At 41.7% G+C, this 17618-nt stretch overlaps 1 protein-coding gene across 1 annotated transcript in view; it reads left to right on the forward strand.

The window, feature by feature from the left end:
- Window positions 1-17618, forward strand: part of LOC110971914 (kinesin-like protein KIF20B) — a 35485-nt gene that overhangs the window by 3864 nt on the left and 14003 nt on the right. The window contains exons 6-20 of the mRNA XM_051939096.1: window positions 69-253; window positions 445-487; window positions 660-802; window positions 1257-1329; window positions 8141-8252; window positions 9449-9520; window positions 9601-9747; window positions 10321-10483; window positions 10883-11158; window positions 11602-11705; window positions 11831-11951; window positions 12029-12146; window positions 16666-16727; window positions 16824-17010; window positions 17091-17486. Coding sequence (XP_051795056.1) covers window positions 69-253; window positions 445-487; window positions 660-802; window positions 1257-1329; window positions 8141-8252; window positions 9449-9520; window positions 9601-9747; window positions 10321-10483; window positions 10883-11158; window positions 11602-11705; window positions 11831-11951; window positions 12029-12146; window positions 16666-16727; window positions 16824-17010; window positions 17091-17486 — 2202 coding nt within the window. The remainder of the gene's footprint in view (window positions 1-68; window positions 254-444; window positions 488-659; window positions 803-1256; window positions 1330-8140; window positions 8253-9448; window positions 9521-9600; window positions 9748-10320; window positions 10484-10882; window positions 11159-11601; window positions 11706-11830; window positions 11952-12028; window positions 12147-16665; window positions 16728-16823; window positions 17011-17090; window positions 17487-17618) is intronic.

A 17618-nucleotide genomic window follows, 5' to 3' on the forward strand; every position in this document is an offset into this window, starting at 1 on the left:
CTGTCTGTCTGACTAAACATCTGTCTGTCTGATTAAACATCCTGTCTAACATCCTGTCTGTCCCTCAGGTCCGGACCATGACTCGGGTCTGCTGCCCAGGTCTCTGTCTGTGATCTTCAACAGTATTGAAGGTCGTCAGTACGGTCGCTGTGACCTGAAGCCTCAACGCTGCCGAGACTTCAGCAGACTGACTGCAGACCAGCAGGCAGCAGAAAGCAGCAGCAAGAGGAACCTGCTGAGGCTGCTGAAGGAGGTAGGACGCTCTGACGTCATCACCGACGTCACTGCAGACGCTCTGATGTCATAACAAATCTCATAGTAAATAGATGAATCCAGTGTGGAGCTGCAGAAGTTGTTCCATCTCTCAATCAGATTCTGTGTTCAAACAAAAACAATGTGATTTTATAGTTTTTATTTTTGTATTTTTCTGCTTCCTGTCTGCAGAGCGACAAAACTCTGACCTGTGGAAAGTCAGCTTTTCTGGAAGGTCAGTCACAGTTTATTACCAGAGATTAACCTGAAGCCTCACAGGGATCAAACTGACCCACATCTGTGTGTGTGTGTGTGTGTGTGTGTGTGTGTGTGTGTGTGTGTGTGTGTGTGTGTGTGTGTGTGTGTGTGTGTGGTGTGTGTGTGTGTGTGTGTGTGTGTGTCTCCAGCCTCTCTCAGCAGTGACAGCAGCGTAAACAGTACTTCTGAAGCCGACAGCTTCTGTCTGGACGTCGACTCAAACGTCCGTTTCTCTGTCTGGGTTTCATTCTGTGAGATTTACAACGAGAACATCCACGACCTGCTGGAACAGGTAACGCTCTCATCTGTCCCCCAGCAGCTGTTAGACTCTAAACCACAGAAACTCCTTCAGATCCATAACTTGCTTTACGAGTAAAAGCAGCATTTTGATGATTTTACAGATGTGACCAGGCTAGTTTATCCATGTTAGCCGTCTAAGTAGATAAATAAAGGTTCAGACATCTTTAAACTAAATACTTAACACCTCACGATGACCTCTTCAGTTATTTCTTTATTCCTGATTGGTCCTGTTGTTACCACGGTAACGCTCCATTTAGTACAACATTGCAGAATTATTATATTTATTAGTTTATTCTCCATAAAGGTTTCGGGTTCACTCTGATGTCTTCATCAAACTAAACACTCCTGTTGTGTTGATGGAAGTCAGTCGATCAATGACGCGATTAATGATTGATGGTGATTGATTGATGATATGATTGACAGTGTGATTGATTTGTGACGTTCAGGTTCCCAGTGGACACCAGAGGAGGACGGTGCTGCGACTGTCTCAGGATGTCAAAGGAAACTCCTTCATTAAAGGTAAACGTATGTTTACCTGTGTGTTTAATACCTGTGTGTTTACCTGTGTGTTTACCTGTGTGTTTACTACCTGTGTGTTTAATACCTGTGTGTTTACCTGTGTGTTTACTACCTGTGTGTTTACCTGTGTGTTTACCTGTGTGTTTACTACCTGTGTGTTTACCTGTGTGTTTACCTGTGTGTTTACTACCTGTGTGTTTAATACCTGTGTGTTTACCTGTGTGTTTACTACCTGTGTGTTTACCTGTGTGTTTACCTGTGTGTTTACTACCTGTGTGTTTACCTGTGTGTTTACCTGTGTGTTTACTACCTGTATGTTTACCTGTATGTTTACTACCTGTGTGTTTACCTGTGTGTTTACTACCTGTGTGTTTACTACCTGTGTGTTTACCTGTATGTTTACTACCTGTGTGTTTACCTGTGTGTTTACCTGTGTGTTTACTACCTGTGTGTTTAATACCTGTGTGTTTACCTGTGTGTTTACTACCTGTGTGTTTACCTGTGTGTTTACCTGTGTGTTTACTACCTGTGTGTTTAATACCTGTGTGTTTACCTGTGTGTTTACTACCTGTGTGTTTACCTGTGTGTTTACCTGTGTGTTTACTACCTGTGTGTTTAATACCTGTGTGTTTACCTGTGTGTTTACTACCTGTGTGTTTACCTGTGTGTTTACTACCTGTGTGTTTACCTGTGTGTTTACTACCTGTGTGTTTAATACCTGTGTGTTTACCTGTGTGTTTACTACCTGTGTGTTTACCTGTGTGTTTACTACCTGTATGTTTACCTGTATGTTTACTACCTGTGTGTTTACCTGTGTGTTTACTACCTGTGTGTTTACTACCTGTGTGTTTACCTGTATGTTTACTACCTGTATGTTTACTACCTGTGTGTTTACCTGTGTGTTTACTACCTGTGTGTTTACCTGTGTGTTTACCTGTGTGTTTACTACCTGTATGTTTACCTGTATGTTTAATACCTGTGTGTTTACTACCTGTGTGTTTACCTGTGTGTTTACTACCTGTGTGTTTACCTGTGTGTTTACCTGTGTGTTTACTACCTGTATGTTTACCTGTATGTTTACTACCTGTGTGTTTACCTGTGTGTTTACTACCTGTGTGTTTACTACCTGTGTGTTTACCTGTATGTTTACTACCTGTGTGTTTACTACCTGTGTGTTTACCTGTGTGTTTACCTGTGTGTTTACTACCTGTGTGTTTACTACCTGTGTGTTTACTACCTGTGTGTTTACCTGTGTGTTTACCTGTGTGTTTACTACCTGTATGTTTAATACCTGTGTGTTTACCTGTGTGTTTACCTGTGTGTTTACTACCTGTGTGTTTACTACCTGTGTGTTTACCTGTGTGTTTACTACCTGTGTGTTTACTACCTGTGTGTTTACTACCTGTGTGTTTAATACCTGTGTGTTTACTACCTGTGTGTTTACCTGTATGTTTACTACCTGTGTGTTTACTACCTGTGTGTTTACTACCTGTGTGTTTACTACCTGTGTGTTTAATACCTGTGTGTTTACTACCTGTGTGTTTACCTGTATGTTTACTACCTGTGTGTTTACCTGTGTGTTTACTACCTGTATGTTTACTACCTGTGTGTTTACCTGTATGTTTACTACCTGTATGTTTACTACCTGTGTGTTTACCTGTGTGTTTACTACCTGTATGTTTACCTGTATGTTTACTACCTGTGTGTTTACCTGTGTGTTTACCTGTGTGTTTACTACCTGTGTGTTTACTACCTGTGTGTTTACTACCTGTGTGTTTACCTGTATGTTTACTACCTGTATGTTTACTACCTGTGTGTTTACTACCTGTGTGTTTACTACCTGTGTGTTTACCTGTGTGTTTACTACCTGTATGTTTACTACCTGTGTGTTTACTACCTGTATGTTTACTACCTGTATGTTTACTACCTGTGTGTTTACTACCTGTATGTTTACTACCTGTGTGTTTACTACCTGTATGTTTACTACCTGTGTGTTTAATACCTGTGTGTTTACTACCTGTGTGTTTACTACCTGTGTGTTTACTACCTGTGTGTTTACCTGTGTGTTTACTACCTGTGTGTTTACTACCTGTGTGTTTACTACCTGTGTGTTTACCTGTATGTTTACTACCTGTGTGTTTACTACCTGTGTGTTTAATACCTGTGTGTTTACCTGTGTGTTTAATACCTGTGTGTTTACTACCTGTGTGTTTAATACCTGTGTGTTTAATACCTGTGTGTTTACCTGTGTGTTTAATACCTGTGTGTTTACTACCTGTGTGTTTACTACCTGTGTGTTTACTACCTGTGTGTTTACTACCTGTGTGTTTACTACCTGTGTGTTTACTACCTGTGTGTTTACTACCTGTGTGTTTACCTGTATGTTTACTACCTGTGTGTTTACTACCTGTGTGTTTACCTGTATGTTTACTACCTGTATGTTTACTACCTGTGTGTTTACCTGTGTGTTTACTACCTGTGTGTTTACCTGTGTGTTTACCTGTGTGTTTACTACCTGTATGTTTACCTGTATGTTTAATACCTGTGTGTTTACTACCTGTGTGTTTACCTGTGTGTTTACTACCTGTGTGTTTACCTGTGTGTTTACCTGTGTGTTTACTACCTGTATGTTTACCTGTATGTTTACTACCTGTGTGTTTACCTGTGTGTTTACTACCTGTGTGTTTACTACCTGTGTGTTTACCTGTATGTTTACTACCTGTGTGTTTACTACCTGTGTGTTTACCTGTGTGTTTACCTGTGTGTTTACTACCTGTGTGTTACTACCTGTGTGTTTACTACCTGTGTGTTTACCTGTGTGTTTACCTGTGTGTTTACTACCTGTATGTTTAATACCTGTGTGTTTACCTGTGTGTTTACCTGTGTGTTTACTACCTGTGTGTTTACTACCTGTGTGTTTACCTGTGTGTTTACTACCTGTGTGTTTACTACCTGTGTGTTTACTACCTGTGTGTTTAATACCTGTGTGTTTACTACCTGTGTGTTTACCTGTATGTTTACTACCTGTGTGTTTACTACCTGTGTGTTTACTACCTGTGTGTTTACTACCTGTGTGTTTAATACCTGTGTGTTTACTACCTGTGTGTTTACCTGTATGTTTACTACCTGTGTGTTTACCTGTGTGTTTACTACCTGTATGTTTACTACCTGTGTGTTTACCTGTATGTTTACTACCTGTATGTTTACTACCTGTGTGTTTACCTGTGTGTTTACTACCTGTATGTTTACCTGTATGTTTACTACCTGTGTGTTTACCTGTGTGTTTACCTGTGTGTTTACTACCTGTGTGTTTACTACCTGTGTGTTTACTACCTGTGTGTTTACCTGTATGTTTACTACCTGTATGTTTACTACCTGTGTGTTTACTACCTGTGTGTTTACTACCTGTGTGTTTACCTGTGTGTTTACTACCTGTATGTTTACTACCTGTGTGTTTACTACCTGTATGTTTACTACCTGTATGTTTACTACCTGTGTGTTTACTACCTGTATGTTTACTACCTGTGTGTTTACTACCTGTATGTTTACTACCTGTGTGTTTACTACCTGTGTGTTTACTACCTGTGTGTTTACTACCTGTGTGTTTACCTGTGTGTTTACTACCTGTGTGTTTACTACCTGTGTGTTTACTACCTGTGTGTTTACTACCTGTGTGTTTACCTGTGTGTTTACTACCTGTGTGTTTACTACCTGTGTGTTTACCTGTATGTTTACTACCTGTGTGTTTACTACCTGTGTGTTTAATACCTGTGTGTTTACCTGTGTGTTTAATACCTGTGTGTTTAATACCTGTATGTTTACTACCTGTGTGTTTACTACCTGTGTGTTTAATACCTGTGTGTTTACCTGTGTGTTTAATACCTGTGTGTTTACTACCTGTGTGTTTACTACCTGTGTGTTTAATACCTGTGTGTTTACCTGTATGTTTACTACCTGTGTGTTTACTACCTGTGTGTTTAATACCTGTGTGTTTACCTGTGTGTTTACTACCTGTGTGTTTAATACCTGTGTGTTTACCTGTGTGTTTACTACCTGTGTGTTTAATACCTGTGTGTTTACTACCTGTGTGTTTAATACCTGTGTGTTTACCTGTATGTTTACTACCTGTGTGTTTACCTGTATGTTTACTACCTGTGTGTTTACTACCTGTGTGTTTACCTGTGTGTTTACCTGTATGTTTACTACCTGTGTGTTTACTACCTGTGTGTTTACCTGTATGTTTACTACCTGTGTGTTTAATACCTGTATGTTTACTACCTGTGTGTTTACTACCTGTGTGTTTACCTGTATGTTTACTACCTGTGTGTTTACTACCTGTGTGTTTACCTGTATGTTTACTACCTGTGTGTTTACCTGTATGTTTACTACCTGTGTGTTTACTACCTGTGTGGTTACCTGTGTGTTTACTACCTGTGTGTTTAATACCTGTGTGTTTACTACCTGTGTGTTTACCTGTATGTTTACGACCTGTGTGTTTACCTGTATGTTTACTACCTGTGTGTTTACTACCTGTGTGTTTACCTGTATGTTTACTACCTGTGTGTTTACTACCTGTGTGTTTAATACCTGTGTGTTTACTACCTGTGTGTTTACCTGTATGTTTACTACCTGTGTGTTTACCTGTATGTTTACTACCTGTGTGTTTACTACCTGTGTGGTTACCTGTATGTTTACTACCTGTGTGTTTACTACCTGTGTGGTTACCTGTGTGTTTACTACCTGTGTGTTTAATACCTGTGTGTTTACTACCTGTGTGTTTACCTGTATGTTTACGACCTGTGTGTTTACCTGTATGTTTACTACCTGTGTGTTTACTACCTGTGTGTTTACCTGTATGTTTACTACCTGTGTGTTTACTACCTGTGTGTTTAATACCTGTGTGTTTACTACCTGTGTGTTTACCTGTATGTTTACTACCTGTGTGTTTACTACCTGTGTGTTTACCTGTATGTTTACTACCTGTGTGTTTACTACCTGTGTGTTTACCTGTATGTTTACTACCTGTGTGTTTACTACCTGTGTGTTTAATACCTGTGTGTTTACTACCTGTGTGTTTAATACCTGTGTGTTTACTACCTGTATGTTTACTACCTGTGTGTTTACTACCTGTGTGTTTACCTGTATGTTTACTACCTGTGTGTTTACTACCTGTGTGTTTGCTACCTGTGTGTTTAATACCTGTGTGTTTACTACCTGTATGTGTGTTTACTACCTGTATGTTTACTACCTGTGTGTTTAATACCTGTGTGTTTAATACCTGTGTGTTTACTACCTGTGTGTTTACTACCTGTGTGTTTACCTGTATGTTTACTACCTGTGTGTTCACTACCTGTGTGTTTACCTGTGTGTTTACTACCTGTGTGTTTACCTGTATGTTTACTACCTGTGTGTTTACTACCTGTGTGTTTACCTGTATGTTTACTACCTGTGTGTTTACTACCTGTGTGTTTACTACCTGTGTGTTTACCTGTATGTTTACTACCTGTGTGTTTACTACCTGTGTGTTTACTACCTGTGTGTTTACTACCTGTGTGTTTAATACCTGTGTGTTTACCTGTATGTTTACTACCTGTGTGTTTACTACCTGTATGTTTACCTGTATGTTTACTACCTGTGTGTTTACTACCTGTGTGTTTACCTGTATGTTTACTACCTGTGTGTTTACCTGTATGTTTACTACCTGTGTGTTTACTACCTGTGTGTTTACCTGTGTGTTTACTACCTGTGTGTTTAATACCTGTGTGTTTACTACCTGTGTGTTTACCTGTGTGTTTACTACCTGTATGTTTACTACCTGTATGTTTACTACCTGTGTGTTTACTACCTGTATGTTTACTACCTGTGTGTTTACTACCTGTGTGTTTACCTGTATGTTTACTACCTGTGTGTTTACTACCTGTGTGTTTACTACCTGTGTGTTTACCTGTATGTTTACTACCTGTGTGTTTACTACCTGTGTGTTTACCTGTATGTTTACTACCTGTGTGTTTACTACCTGTGTGTTTACTACCTGTGTGTTTACTACCTGTGTGTTTACTACCTGTGTGTTTACCTGTGTGTTACTACCTGTATGTTTACTACCTGTGTGTTTACTACCTGTGTGTTTACTACCTGTGTGTTTACCTGTGTGTTTACTACCTGTATGTTTACTACCTGTGTGTTTACTACCTGTATGTTTACTACCTGTATGTTTACTACCTGTATGTTTACTACCTGTGTGTTTACTACCTGTATGTTTACTACCTGTGTGTTTACTACCTGTATGTTTACTACCTGTGTGTTTAATACCTGTGTGTTTACTACCTGTATGTTTACTACCTGTGTGTTTACTACCTGTGTGTTTACTACCTGTATGTTTACTACCTGTGTGTTTACCTGTGTGTTTACTACCTGTGTGTTTACTACCTGTGTGTTTACTACCTGTGTGTTTACTACCTGTATGTTTACTACCTGTGTGTTTACTACCTGTGTGTTTACTACCTGTGTGTTTAATACCTGTGTGTTTACTACCTGTATGTTTACTACCTGTGTGTTTACCTGTGTGTTTACTACCTGTATGTTTACTACCTGTGTGTTTACTACCTGTGTGTTTACCTGTGTGTTTACTACCTGTATGTTTACTACCTGTGTGTTTACTACCTGTATGTTTACTACCTTTGTGTTTACCTGTATGTTTACTACCTGTGTGTTTACTACCTGTATGTTTACTACCTGTGTGTTTACCTGTATGTTTACTACCTGAATGTTTACCAATATGTTTACTACCTGTGTGTTTACCGGTTTACCTCAGACCTGCGCTGGGTCCAGGTGAGCAGCTCTGAGGAGGCCTACAGGGTGATGAAGATCGGGAAGAGGAACCAGAGCTTCTCGTCCACCAAACTGAACCATCTGAGCAGCAGGAGGTGGGCTTCACCTTCAGATACGGTTTAGATCAAACTCTAGTTTCAGCAGCAGCAGACGGGAGGAAGTTAAATTTTAAACATAGAAACAGGAAGTGGTTCATTCAGACATCCAGGAATATCTGCATAAAGAATGTTAACAGATCTGAACTTTAAAGCTCCCTGACAGCTCACTGTCCTCTGAAACCTGTTGGTGTGATGTCTTCACCATTACTGTTTATAACCCAGAAACTGGAAAGAGTTTTCAGATGTCCAACATTCTGACAGTCCCTGAATGCATCGCTTAGCCTAGCATAAAGACTTCAAATGGGGCAACTGCTAAAATAGCCTAGCATGAAGACTGGAAGAGATTCGAAGCAAGGGGAAACATAAAGATTCGAAACAAGGACAAACTGCTAGCTTAGCCTAGCATAAAGATTCGAAACAAGGAAAAACTGCTAGCGTAGCATAAAGATTTGAAACAAAGGGAAACTGCTAGCTTAGCCTAGCATAAAGATTCGAAACAAGGAAAAACTGCTAGCGTAGCATAAAGATTTGAAACAAAGGGAAACTGCTAGCTTACCTTAGCATAAAGATTCGAAACAAGGGGAAACTGCTAGCTATGTTAGCATAAAGATTCGAAACAATGGGAAACTGCTATCTATGTTAGCATAAAGATTCGAAACAATGGGAAACTGCTGGCTGTGTTAGCATAAAGATTCGAAACAATGGGAAACTGCTATCTATGTTAGCATAAAGATTCGAAACAATGGGAAACTGCTGGCTGTGTTAGCATAAAGATTCGAAACAATGGGAAACTGCTATCTATGTTAGCATAAAGATTCGAAACAATGGGAAACTCCTGGCTTAGCCAAGCATAAGACTTCAAATGAGGCTACTGCTAAAATACCCTAGCATGAAGACTTCAAATGGGTCAACTGCTAAAATAGCCTAGCATGAAGACTGGAAGAGATTCAAAACAAGGGGAAAAAGGTAGCTTAGCTTAGCATAAAGATTTGAAACAATAGGAAACTGCTAGCTTAGCCTAGCATAAAGATCTGAAACAAGGAAAAACTGCTATCTTAGCTTAGGTTAGCATAAAGATTAGAAACAAGTGGAAATTGCTAGTTTAGCATAGCATAAAGATTCAAAACCCTACCGTGAATAAAAACCCATTTAAGCTGCTAAGCTCAGAGTGTTGAAGCTGTTTGTCTCTGCAGCCACAGCATCTTCTCCATCAGGATCCTGCGGGTGGACGACGTCGGGGTTCCCAGAGTCCTTGGCATCAGCGAGTGAGTCTCATTAATCCAGCAGCAGTGGGGGTTTGCCTGCGGTTTACCTGCACAGGTTCATGACTGTGTGTTGTGTTCAGGCTGGCGCTGTGCGACCTGGCCGGCTCGGAGCGCTGTTCTCGGACCCACAACACTGGTGAGAGGCTGAAGGAGGCGGGAAACATCAACAGCTCGCTGCTGACGCTGGGGAAGTGCATCAGCGCCATGAGGCTCAACCAGAACGCCAAGTAGGACCTCAGAGCCACGCAAGAACCTTATCCTAATCAGCAGCAACACACAACCAGTCACACTAAATAACCATATCTGGAGTTTGGAGTTAAAGCTACAGCATTTTCTTCATATTTTCAGTGTCTTTCTTTAAAAAGTCACATTTAATACAAACATTGTTATTATTCAGAAACTCTTTACCCGAATAGAACCACAACAATAATAGTATCTTATAATTATATAATAATAGTTGATCCATGTTGGCGCCTTGTGGAACTCCAAAGACTCTTTAACAAACCAGACCTCTGCAGGTCTGAGGCTTAAACTACTGTTTTGTTTAACATAAAATTCCAGTAGTGAGTTATTTATTCTAGAAAATGTTAGAAAACCGTGGAAAATGTGGATCAAAATTCCTCAAACATCCAGAGTTCTTCACTTTACTGTCATAGAGGAAAGAAACCACAAAATATTTACATTTTCAATTGGACTGTTTTGATTAAAATTTAACTCAAAGTAGTACGGCCCTCCATCCAGTTTAGACTCTCCTGGCTCTGAGGATCAAACACCTGAAGGCCTGTATCTGTCCTCTCCAGGTTCCAGCACCATGTTCCCTTCAGGGAGTCCAAACTCACCCACTTCCTGCAGTTCTTCTTCTGTGGTGCTGGCCAGGTCTCCATGGTGGTCAACATCAACCAGAACTCGTCCTGCTTTGACGAGACGCTCAACGTCCTCAAGTTCTCGGCCCTCGCTCAGAAGGTCAGTCCTTAGAAAACCGCCAACACCACAACATTTATCAGCTCCAAACTGGAAAAGCAGAAATAAGCCTCATATTTCGACATGTCTGATGGTCCCTGAATGCATCTTCTGAACCAAATCTGAGCTTAAACTGGTGATATTCTATTAAAATCTTCTTATTCTGTGTGTGTTGATCTGATTCTCCAGGAGCAACTCAACATTCAGAGAGTTTCAGGTTGAACCGCAGGCGGTGATTTCTGTTGCATTGCACGCTCACTTCCGCTTTTGATGACGTATCGTGCTCAGACGAGTTGCAGCCCTAGACTGATCACATAATCAATACCTCTGTATATATGTCTAAGAGTAAACACTGGTATTTGTGTATTTCTGTGTCTCTCCTCCTGACTCCCACCTGTCCAGGTGGTGGTTCTGACCTCCAGACCTCCGGTCCTGGACGACGCCTCCCACAGGGCGGCCATGGAGCTGTCTATGATCATCGATGAGGCCGACCGGCGCAGGAAGGGGTCGGGTCGCGGCAGGAAGAGTTCACTGGTCGCCTGGGAGACGACCCTGGAGGACGTGATGGAGGACGGCGAGGAGTGGGAGGAGGAGGAGGAGGAGGAGGAGAGCCTGATGGAGGGGACGGTGCTGGAGGGAGGAGGGGAGGAGGACGTAACCATGGAGGAGGAGCTGAAGGTAAAACTCACCTTAATTATTGACTGATTATTGATCCACAACCAGCAGGATCAATTCACTGTAACAGCTACAATAATCAGTGATCAGTTACTGATTGGTTCTCCTCTGATCACAGCAATTGATCGTTACAGAAAACCAAAGATTCACCTAATGTTGGTGTGTTACTGTGTTGATGTTTGTGTGTTTGTTTTGTGTTTGTGTGTGTTTACGTTGGTGTTTCTTTGTATTCCTGTGTGTGTGTCTCTTTGTGTGTGTGTGTGTGTGTGTGTGTGTGTCTCATTCTGTGTGTGTGTGTGTGTGTGTGTGTGTGTGTGTGTGTGTGTGTCTCATTGTGTCTCATTGTGTGTGTGTGTCTCATTGTGTGTGTGTGTCTCATTGTGTGTCTCATTGTGTGTCTCATTGTGTGTGTGTGTCTCATTGTGTGTCTCATTGTGTGTCAGCAGGAGGGCAGGGAGGCGGCACTGCGTCTGGTCCTGGAGGCTCAGATCAGGGAGGAGGTCAGCGCTGAGTTCATGGAGCTGTTCAACAAGATGGAGAAGGACTACAGGTAACAGGACCTCTGGTCATGTGACCACGACAGGCCCTGAGGTCACAGTGAGGTCACAGCGAGGTCACAGGGCTCCACCTGGTAGACATGTAATGTTTTAACGTGATGTTTGTGGTTGTGATCAGCGAGCGTCTGGAGAAGGAGAGGGAGATCCTGGAGGAACGAGCAGAGAAGAGGGTGGAGATCCTGAAGAACCTTGTCAGCAAGACGGTGGACCTGTCTGCCACCAAGACTGAGGACAGCAAGGTAAGGAGACATGTCCATTGGTGGTATTGATCACTGGTATTGATCACTGACTGCTGCTGGTGTTGATCGGCTGTTAGGAGGAGCAGGTGGTTCTGTTGGAGGGAATCATCAGCTCAATGACTGAAGACCTGGAGAAGATCAGAGAGGACGCTCAGACCGTCCACCGCTGTCTGACTGAACAGACACAAGCAGCAGGTACACACACACACATCTCATGGAAATATGACAAAATACACCAACAGAAATGTTCACATTTGGTTAAATTTGTCCATTTCCTCCTCAGTCTGGCTCTTCTGGTTTCAATCTTCTGGTTTATCTTTGACTCCTCTGGACTCTGTACCTACCGCCAAGCATGGAGGGTGTAGGGCTGGGCGATATGACCAAAATTTTATATCTTGATACAATATACATCACGATATAGCATATTTTTGCTAAATTCCATGAATGAATGGGACCGGGCAGCGGCATACCTTACAGAGCACGGTAGTCTGATCCTTGTCGGTCTTTTTAAATCCAAACCACCGCCATATGACAGAAGTTCCCCCTCTTTTAGGTACAAGCTCATCGGTTTGAGCTGGTTGTTCCTCATCTTGTTGTTTAGATTGTTCTTCTGAGTCGAGTCCACCGTCTTCCTCCATAGCTGTTTATGTTTTAGCCGCGTGTTGACAACTCCTCAGTAAGGAAAGTCGCTATTGGCTGTATTAAAAGTCGCTAAATGACATCATCACCTAATTTGCATATTTCCCAGTTTGCATGTAATTGTAATCAACGTTGTAGGAGAGAAGAATAACGTTGTGGAAGAGACCAAAAAGTGAATATAAAACACCCAAAATATGTTTTTGGACTAGAGGCTAAATGCTGTGGTTTATTTTAGCATGATGGTGAAGAAACATTTTCATTTATATTCAGGGCTTAAAGTTTTCTGGCGCTGCGCCGGATTTCCGGCGCATGGAAGTGTACCATTTAAAAAAATTCATCCATCTCCGTCCCAAAGGCTCCAAGCATGTGCGTCATTGTGCATTCAGTTGCTCCGCTTTAATCAATCAAACTCCAAATCCTACATTAAAAAATAGACACCTTCTGTCCAGGCATGCGACTTTCTGATAGAACTTTTATCCAATTACAGTTTTCTAACTGCGAGTGCGCATCGACTGCTGGGCCACGATATGCTGCCCCCTCTTGGTTCGGCATCGTCAGTGCTGCTGAGCCACTGATAAGAAATAACAGTATCCCACAAACAAAATCCAAATTTGTTGGTGTTTTTTGTAATTATATTTAAAGGGAATTACCGGAAACACATTGATATATATTGCATATTATTTATTTTATTTCTGCTTGGACTGTATACCCATTCCACGTGTCCCAGCCCTGTGGCTGCCTGGTCTCTCCAGAGCGCACGGAGCTCCAATCTGTGAGTGGTGCGGTGAAGAATCGAGCAGCTGATCACTGGTCAATAGCGTTGGAGCTTGTGTTTAGCCCAAAGACGCAGATACTAAAGTTTGCTCAGACTTTGTGTGACAGAGGAGAGAGGATGTGTCTCTGCTGATTAACAAAGAGAGCAGCCGCTGCTGATCCCTGAGCCGCGGTGTGTTGACTCGCCCCATTGGCGTAAGTGCGTCAGTGGCGATGCGCGTGCACGCCCCACAGTCCCCATGGTTTCACCACAAAATAAAAACAAACGGGCTTAGGTATTGAATTTAAAAAAAGTAACAAAAACAGAAGTTGATTTTGTTTGATTTCTTAATCTTTAAACATTTTCCATGTGTTTTACAACGACAAAAGGAAAAAAAAGAAACAGCTATTTAGTTTGCTGGATTTTATTTTGAAAGGAAAAAAAATGAAAGATCAAGCCATACCGATTTGTCCCATTATTCTACTCAGAACATCTGTTTAGTTAAATATGCACAAACTGAATGTAGCTTAGGTGATATGAACCTTTTTTATTTGAGGACATATAGGATGTTTGTAATAATGAGTTAAATAGCTCTCAACAGATTTTCTGACCTTATGCATCTGAATGATGTCTAGCCACAAACAAAAACTCTCCAATCTCAAGCAAATATTATTAGTAAGAACAGAATGAACGTATGGGTTGTGTGAAATGAATAATGGATAGTTAAATAAGAATGTTCTTAGGCTGCTTTTCACTGTTTTTTCTTCCCAAAATATACATAAAAAATAGAAACATTTAAATTGAAAGCCAACTGAACAAATTATACAGTGAATACATTTTTCCCTTACCAAAAACAAACAAAATGTGTGTCAGTTCAAGTTGAAAATCAAATGATTTAAACTAATCACACAGATTATTGAGGTGTATCAAATGAGCAGTTACTAACATGTATGTGTGGTTATGTGCTACAGAGGGCTTCTTAATCACATCTGTGTGAGAAATGGGCTGACTCCAGAGGAAAAGGCCAGAGTAGAAGTTCTTCAGCATGAGCAGTCCATTGCCACCAGGACCCAGATAAACCAGATCAGGAAGGCCCGGATTTCTTTGCTAGTTAGAGTTTGAGAGAGTCAGCATCATGATCAACTTATTTATATTGTGAGGCAATAACTAAAATTGCATTAAAGAGTTAATACTCGTACTTTTATTACCTGCTTAAATACAAAGTCGGTATAGCAAGTGACATATGACAGTTTATTCTCTTGTAGTGTTCCAGAGAATATTAAACAAGTTCATTCTGTTGTCTGTGTTTTGCAGTTTATTTCAACAAACAACATTTTGAACATGTTAAAAAGAAAATGTTCAGAAAATTCACAAACAAAGCAAAAAAGAAGAAAGAAATGACTTTTTCAAACAGTATTCTCCAAGCACTTAATATTCTCTTGAGACTGACACTTGAGATAATGTTGTCAGTAAAAATGGTGCCGTATGAAGGAAAGCAGCAGAGTTTTGTAGCAGTTTTGTTGTGGTTGGTGTTTTGAGTTCTTGTTAAATCTACTGAAGAGATAAAAAATTATTAAAAGTTATTAATAATACATGTACTTGATTTTCATGATTTTTCCCCTTTACACTAAAATAAATCTTTGCAATTATAGTGATGTGGTATTGAAACATCAGCACAAAAAAATCTGACTTGGGGCACTTTCTAAAATGTCTTACGTTTTGGCAGTAAGGTTTTACATTTGAGCAACAATAAAATAGTGGGTTCATAATGGGCATTATTTCCACCAGATGACCTCATATTTGCTCTGAATTAATAGAATCTCATATATATTGTGTTTTAGTGAGTTTTAAAACACATTAAATACGTTTATTGACACTATAAATTGGATCTTAGAAGTTCAGGCTCAGGATTTTTTCTCACTTTAAACCCTGTATATTCCATTCCGTAAGTCTGGATGGGATCTGTAGTGACTGTGCATGCGTGATTCATCTGCCGTCTGGCCGCGGAGTGATGTGGGTCTCCCCCTCCCCTCACTGGGTCTGCTGTGGGGTTACTGGACTGACAGCCTGTGCTCTGGGAGGGGGAGAAGCTCACAGCAGCACCTGCTGCTTGTTGAGGACAGTAAATGCAGAATGATCCCAGTTTTCCTGTCAGAGTCTCCAAAATGGCAGAAAAAGTCGCTAGATTTGTCGCTAGTCGCTTTTGACAAAAAAAAACGTCACTAGGACGCTTTGGAAAGTCGCTAGATTTAGCGAGAAAGTCGCTAAGTTGGCAACACTGCCACGTGCCAGGGCTTGCCGTAAGGCACGTCGGTGACGTAAAATACTGCCGTAAAGCGTGTTCTGCGACATTGTAGTCGATCAGTATCACTCAGGAGAAGTTAAGAGGTCATAAAACTAAGAAAATTAGATCAACACAACTTTCTACATCAACAAACTGGTGATTGTTTGGTAGTTTGTATATTCATGATCCTGCAGATTTCCAGAAGACCTTTAATAAATCTGTCTTATTCTGTGAGACAAGATTCAGGTGTTTAAGGGTGCTTTCACACCTGTTAGTCCGTTAGAGTGGTTCGTTTGGACCCAAAAGTTGTTACAATGTTGCTAATTTCAACTGGTTCAGTTCGCATTCACACCAGTGTTTTCGCAGTTGAACCAACTATGATGAATGTTATATCTCCCCCCGGTCGTTTGGCGGCGCTGTTCACAAAATAAGGTGTTTTAGATGACGTAGTGAACGCTGATTGGCGCAGCATGTGAAGAGGGAAAAATCCCGGAAGAAAACATTCCATGGATCGAGGTTTATTCGTAAACAATGAACTATGCTCTCCTGTTCCTTCTTGTTGCCATATATTCGTATCATTGCTTTATGCAGCAAGCACAAATACTGCTGTTGTTCCAGCGTGAAGCTCGCATTCGGTACGAGAACATTACACAGTCGTTTTTGGCTACGGAAGCTCCCGTAGACCAAAAAGTCTGCTGCACCATCAAGCCGGTCTGAATGAAGACAGGTTTGTGTTCTCACCAGGAGCGAACCGAACTGGAGTTCACATAGAACCGGACCGAGACCACCTCTCGAAGGTGGTCTCGGTCCGGTTCTTTAGTCCGCACCAAAAACATCTGGTCTGCTTTCACACCAGCCCAAACGAACCGTACTTGCTGGTGTTGCGTATGTGTGAAAGCACCCTTAATGACTCCATCACAGAAGCTTCAGATTTGTAGGCGTCATTGGGAGCTCAGGAACAGGAGGAACACTTCCTGTATTTCTACCTGCAGCTCTTCTGTTGATCTAACCTGGACTTTGCTGTGTTTTACCTGCAGAACTGGAGGCGCTGCGATTGGAGAAGCCGCAGTCACATGACCAGCTTCAGGAGGCCAAAGAGGTGCTTCAGACCAACATCTTCTTCCGTGGTGTCTGCTGAGTCCTGCTCCTCCTCCTGTTTCTCACTGGTTTGATGGTTTTTGTGTTTTTCTACCAGAGTCTGGAGCAGCAGCGGCTGAAGATATCTGAGCTGATGGAGCTCTGTCAGCAGAAGGACGGCATCATCTCTGAGCTGAAGGCCGCCATGGACAGGAGGAGGCCAGGAGGAGAGGAGGAGAGCCGGAAACGCCAACGAGACTCTCTGGAGGACGAGGAGGACCGAGGAGGACTGGCCAAGAAGAGAGGTGAGAGGAGGAGAGAGGAGAAGGTGGAACAATGGAGGGTTGGAATGCAGCAGCTTCATTCTGGTGGTGTTTCTCCTCAGTGGTTCTGGAGGAGGAGATCTGGAGGCTGCAGGAGGACAACGACAAGAAGGAGGAGACCATCATCGAGCTGAGACAGAGGGAGGAGAGATGGAGGAACCAAGAGGAGGAGCTGGAGAAGGAGAAGACGAAGATGGAGGAGGAGCTGAGGAGATGGAAGGAGAAGCTTGAAAAAGAGAAGATGAGGATGGAGGAGGAGGTGAAAGAGGAGAAGACGAGGATGAAGGCGGAGCTGGAAAAGGAGAAGAAGAAGATGGAGAACGAGGTGGAGAAGCTAGAAGAGAAGCTGGAGAAGGAGAGGGTGAGGCTGGAGGAGGAGCTGAGGACACGAGAAGAGGAGGTGGAGGAGCTGAAGAAGGAGCAGGTTTTTCTGGAGCAGAAGGTGCAAAAACTTGCAGGTAAGTTTTATCCTTTAAACACAAAATATGACAGAAAAAGTTTTGAATGTTCAAAAGTATGTTCCTCCTCTGACTCCATGTCCCTCCTCTCTGACTCCTTATTCCTCCTCTCTGACTCCTTGTTCCTCCTCT

The sequence above is a fragment of the Acanthochromis polyacanthus genome, chromosome 19, assembly GCF_021347895.1.
Source record: "Acanthochromis polyacanthus isolate Apoly-LR-REF ecotype Palm Island chromosome 19, KAUST_Apoly_ChrSc, whole genome shotgun sequence".
Classification (NCBI taxonomy): Eukaryota; Metazoa; Chordata; class Actinopteri; family Pomacentridae; genus Acanthochromis; species Acanthochromis polyacanthus.